At 33.0% G+C, this 5,570-nt stretch overlaps 1 protein-coding gene across 3 annotated transcripts in view; it reads right to left on the bottom strand.

Annotated features, from left to right (window-relative positions):
- Nucleotides 1-1,585: 1,585 nt before the first annotated feature.
- Nucleotides 1,586-5,570, bottom strand: part of LOC111405290 (histidine biosynthesis bifunctional protein hisIE, chloroplastic-like) — a 14,844-nt gene continuing 10,859 nt past the window's right edge. For 2 of the 3 annotated variants that reach the window (XM_023034103.1, XM_023034104.1), the window contains exons 3-6: nucleotides 3,445-3,690; nucleotides 3,252-3,347; nucleotides 2,964-3,115; nucleotides 1,586-2,173 (exon numbers count right to left, since the gene is read on the bottom strand). In XM_023034103.1, the coding sequence (XP_022889871.1) occupies nucleotides 1,975-2,173; nucleotides 2,964-3,115; nucleotides 3,252-3,347; nucleotides 3,445-3,690 (693 nt within the window). In that variant the 3' untranslated portion in view covers nucleotides 1,586-1,974. The remainder of the gene's footprint in view (nucleotides 2,174-2,963; nucleotides 3,116-3,251; nucleotides 3,348-3,444; nucleotides 3,691-5,570) is intronic. The other variant, XM_023034106.1, reaches the window with a different exon arrangement.

Here is a 5,570-nt window from a genome sequence, read left to right as displayed (position 1 = left end):
TCAAAAGCTGTGAAGTAACGAATATACTATTCTATTTAAATAAAATAAACAGAAAAAGAAAGACTAAATGCAATCATAGTCCCGATTTTATTTAAAAAGTGCAAATGAATCCAAATAATTTATCAAAAGGGTAATTAACACATAATATTCATGTCCTTCACTATTATTATGAAAAGACGTCCATATCTTTCATTTTTGACATTTTCATCCTTAATTACAAATTTAATTAGGCAAACAATCATTTCTATCTATTGTAATCCAATTTATCAATAAAAGTTGTGAAATGACGAATATATCCTCTATTTAAATATAAAAAAAATTTAATTTTTAATATTTTAATAATTTATTTGAGACTCATTTTGCTTTTTAAAAAAATTAATTTCTAATTTTTTAATAATTTATTTTAGAATCTTTTGCAATTTTTTTAAAAATTTTATTTTTTAAATAATCTATTTGGGACTCGTTTTCATTTTTAAAAAAAAGGATTATAGTAGCAATTAGTTCTTTATTTTTATTTTTATTTAAATATGAGAGTATATTCCTCATTTTACAGCTTTTTATTACGAAATTGAATGAAAATAAATAGAAATGATGATTTACACAATCAAAGATATAATTATGGGTGAAAATGCAAAAAATAAAATAAACTTCTTTACAATAATAGTGAAAAGTAGGTACATCATGTGCTAATTAACACTTACTAATTTATTTGGGACTCGTTTACACTTTTTAAAAAGTTTGGGACTATGATTGTAATTAATTCTTTCTTCTTTTTATTTAAATAAAATGACATATTTGTCATTTCACAACTTTTAATTGAAAAAATGAATAAAAATGACATTTTGCAAAATGAAATGTGGAAGTAAGATGAAAATGCCAAAAAGTGGAAGGTAAGAACGTTTTTCACAATGATAGTAAGATGTAAACATTACGTGCTAATTACTCATATTTAAATTTGATGTGATTGGAATTTTAAATTTATTGATTTAAGCTTTATCATCTTCTTCGTTTACAAGTCGAATTTCCCTACTTCGTTAAATTTCTTATTTTTGCACAATTTTACAATAATTGAACATAAGTTAAACTTGAAATCAAAATATTTTAAATATCCATGTTAAGAGAATCTTCAAGGGTCGAGCCAAGCCAGCTTAGCTCGTCTCGTCACCTCCAACCTCCAAGCCCGACTCACCCAACCATGTCACCCTCATGAGCCACCTCATGTGAGCTGACGAGCTGCTAGCACGAAAAAATCATGGTTCAACGTAGCTCGTCCCACAACTGTTGCGAGTCAAGTCACAAAATACATCCTTGTGGTTATGATTAGAAGTCCATTACACAATTGTCACATCAAAGAATTCTTCAATAGATTAATTTTTCTAGTTGTAGACCGTGACCCTTTTGTCCAAAGTTAGGTATAGGAAATGCTCGAAAGAAAACAAAAATATCTCACTCCATTAACCATATATATTGTACGGATTTTAATCCCCTAGTAACCAACATGTGATTTGAGTCTTTGATTTATGAAATGTCAATACGATTTACTCACACAAAACAAATAAATTATATTTTTTAAGCAGCGACCAAATTTGGTTGGGTTTCGAAGATTCACATTCCATACAAATTGAACTAAAACCTTAAAGAAATCTACAGTCACTAAACAGTCATTTTCCATCACCCTGTTTTCCGACCAGAAGTTTTTCCGTTATAACAAAGTAATCACACAACTCACAATTCAAAAATTATCCAAAACGGAAATCCTCAGTACAAATCATACAATGACAGACAGAAAGAGGGGACTCGAGGGAGGAGGATAGTCTCTATAGTACAAGTTTGAAACGATTTCATCGGGGAATCTTGACTCTGCTCAAACAATAATTCATTCTGAATATCAGACTTTATTCCACGGTGATGTTGCTGAGGTAGGTATTCGTGCAAAATAATGCATACATACGAATCTACCTTCGAAACTTGTGCTTATTGTTTCCGACTACTTTTTTCTTCAATGCCTGATTTCACAAATCTCAATCTGAGGACTTGAAGAACATCTTCTACTTTCACTTCTCTGCAAGCCAATAAAACCATGGCATGATAGAGCAAGTCTGCCATTTCTGAGGCAGTCCTTGAATTGTCCTCATTTTCCTCAAGAGTTCGGCATAACTCATCAGCCTCTTCCCTGTACGACAGGCGTCAATAACTAGTATCAGGAAAAATTGCTGCTGCTGCTTCTACACTAATCTTCCACATTAAAATGAAAAAAATATTATGTTATGTTAATTGTTTCTGACCTTTAAGTAACAAAAGTTCATTATTTTCAAAGTAACTCTAAACTTACCCTTAGGGTCCGTTTGATTGCAAATGTGGAATTTGGGTGGAAAGAAAACAAATTCTAGGGAATTGAATTGATGGGAAATTGTTTTTCTGAAAATTGTAAATTATTGTGTTTGATTGATATAATTTTCCGCGTGGAAAATGTTTAAATTAAAGTGTTTTTTGATGTTCGTTTGGTTTTGTTTTACATGAAAATTGTCAATTAAAAGGAAATATTTTTTTACAATAATTCTTAGAATTTGTTACTACTGCCAAAAAAGAAACAAAAAAAAAAAGCAAAAAAAAAAAAAAAAAAAGAAAGAAAAAGCCAGCAGCCAAAAAAACCAATTCCCAGCTCACCCAAGGGAATTGGTTTTCCTCATTTTCATGGAAAAGGTCGTCACGTGCATGAAAGATAGAAAACAAGTTACCTAGAAAAAATTCCCTATCAAACAAGGCAAATTGGATGGAACATGGAAAATGGAATAATCAAACATGGCCTTAAAATAGTTGGGACAAACATGCTATGAGACACTAAGTATTCAAGGCACAATTTCATGGAAAATGTAACTAATGTACCCCTCTGTTTCGGTTATAACTTAAAAGAAGCTCATTTATAAAGTGATATAGAAAAATGGTTGAGAAAATCATGACACCTGATTTTTGAGCAGAGTAACTTGTCATTGATTAATAAGCGCTTAGTCCAGGAGGGTTTTCCACTTGGAGAACTTGATAATTCCTCTTTCCGTTGGTGTATTGTAGATTCCAATGAGTATAGAGTGGTCAATGCAAGTTTATTTACATCAACCTAGCAATTAATAAGGCAATATAATAAATAGGTCACCCTCCATTCTCTCAACAAAAAAATTTTAAAAAGGCAATTTAGAGAAGGTTAAAATTAATAAGACAATCAAAAGCAAGCCAGAAGAAAACAAATGTTTTACCTCTGGACTATTTAGGAAATCATCAACTGAAGTGTAATAGCAGGTCTCCGAGCCTGTGTGGCAAGTTGGCCCATCAGGCTTCCCAAAGTAAATTATCTGACAAATAGTTCAAACTTTTACTTCGCATAATAAACTAGAGTCACCAGACAATTATATAGAAACATTTCCATGTCAATATTTTTGTTAAACTTACAGAGTCACGATCACAATCGAGAAAGATATCAGAAACATTGATGAAATTGTTGGATGTCTCTCCCTTTGTCCATAAAGCTGACCGCGACCTACTATAGAATGTTGCCTTTCGGGAGGAAATAGTTGTTAAAAGTGCCTCCCTATTGATAAACCCTTGCATCAAAATGGCACCTGTGTCAACATTTTGAGCTATGGCCACCGCCAAACCTTTGTCATCCCATTTGACACTATCTAACAATGGATCAACCTAAATTAATCTTGTTAGATGTAAAATGCAAAGGTAAAAAATAAAAAATAAATGAGAAACAAATTATTGCACTAAAAGATTTCAGAATGACCCAGAAAAACATACAGGATAAGTACAATAAAAGATTAATATGCTACACAACATGCTTCCTAATGGATTGGCTATTGAGAAGATAGCCATCAAAGTAAAAAATTATAAAGAAAAGAAAGGCTCATAAGGTTCATGACAAATGAAACACCCAAAGTTTGATAAACAAGTATTAAGCAGTCATTTTCTAGAAAATTGGTTAATACTGACTTTAAATCTTCTTTTCCAGCCAAGTATGTTTGTTTTCATAAAATGTGGTGTTCAGATGTAGCTCATCTAATCATTAAGAATTGACTATCAGCAACGATGAACACTTTCTTTCCTGTACCAGACGATCAACGGACACTGCAATCATGACTGCAGTGACACCTGCTAGTGTCTGATAAACTAAATGTTTAAAACAAATCTTAGCCCCTGTTTGTTTTTCATTTTTGGAAGAATGAGAACGAAAAATATAGCCATTATGGGCCCACACAAGAGAGTGAGATTCAAATTTGGTGGCTTGATGTGATGGATAACAGTAATTTTTTCATTTTAATGAGGAAATAATGAGAACCAAACAAGGGCTTAATACTTTTTCCAGTCATCTGTCTCTTTTCAAAAAATACNTTTTTCATTTTAATGAGGAAATAATGAGAACCAAACAAGGGCTTAATACTTTTTCCAGTCATCTGTCTCTTTTCAAAAAATACAGCGTTCGTAAGTAACTTGTTTAATCATTAAAAATAGACTAGCAGCAACTACAAACAAGTAATGACTCTTCTCATAGAATGTGGGGTTCAGATGTAGCTCACTGCATCATTAGAAACTGACTAGTGGCAATGATGAACACTTTCTTTATTATGTCAGACATTCAACGGTCCCCACAAACATGATTGTGGCGACACCTGCCTATGTCTGATGAAATCCATGATGAAGAACAAGAAACAAGCAAGTAAATACAGAGGTAAAATATAAAACAACAGTTCATATTCATGATAGTAGCAGTAATCAAGCAGCTGGCCATCAAGATGGTTGTGAGAAAGACTAAACGGTCCACAAAAATTGAAGACACCTAATTGGATTACCAAAGGCACGCTAGTTTGAATTCTTGATCTACAATCAGTCAAAGGTTTGAAAGATAGGAGAGTGAAAAGGAATTGCACCATTCCCAATTATAGAAGGAATATCTCCCTCTCTCATGTTTAGTATATTGCTATAAATCTATTAGAGGCTTATTACTCCTTGAGGCGTGCCTCATATGAGGCTTTCATCAAATGCCTCTTTCTGGCTTTCACCTTGAGTGCCACTAGTCAAGGCTTACGTCTCTAGGTTAGCACATGGACGACTGAGATGTGAACTCGGTTGTCCTATCTGGGGTTTCAGAGCTGCTGTTTCTACAACCTTTTACAGGTTGTTTTGATTTACGTTAACTAACTTTTCATGGATGTGAAGAAGTAAGCACATGCTAGGTGGACACTCTAAAAGAAACCAACCAACCAGTTACTGGAAAGGAGGTTCGAGAAGTAAAATGGTTGACTGATCCATAACCTCACCGGGAGAACATAAGACATTTTCCTTTTACAAAAGCCACTCAAAACAAGCTCAACCGAGTCAACTCACATTCTACTTGACCCAAGCTCAAAAACTCAACATCAGCAATTAATGGCAAGCTGGAGTGTATTTATCTTTGTAACGAGCATGAAAGTTCTCTAACATTCACCTTAGTTAGTTTCCAGCCATGCCACACAGGCATTGGCCATGGCTGTAAATATAACAAAACTTACAAAATATCAAAGAGTGAAAAAAAAAAA

Source organism: Olea europaea, chromosome 12, assembly GCF_002742605.1.
Source record: "Olea europaea var. sylvestris chromosome 12, O_europaea_v1, whole genome shotgun sequence".
NCBI classification, from domain to species: domain Eukaryota; kingdom Viridiplantae; phylum Streptophyta; class Magnoliopsida; order Lamiales; family Oleaceae; genus Olea; species Olea europaea.
The sequence above is the reverse complement of the archived record's forward strand: the minus strand, read 5'-3'. Positions and strand labels throughout refer to the sequence as shown.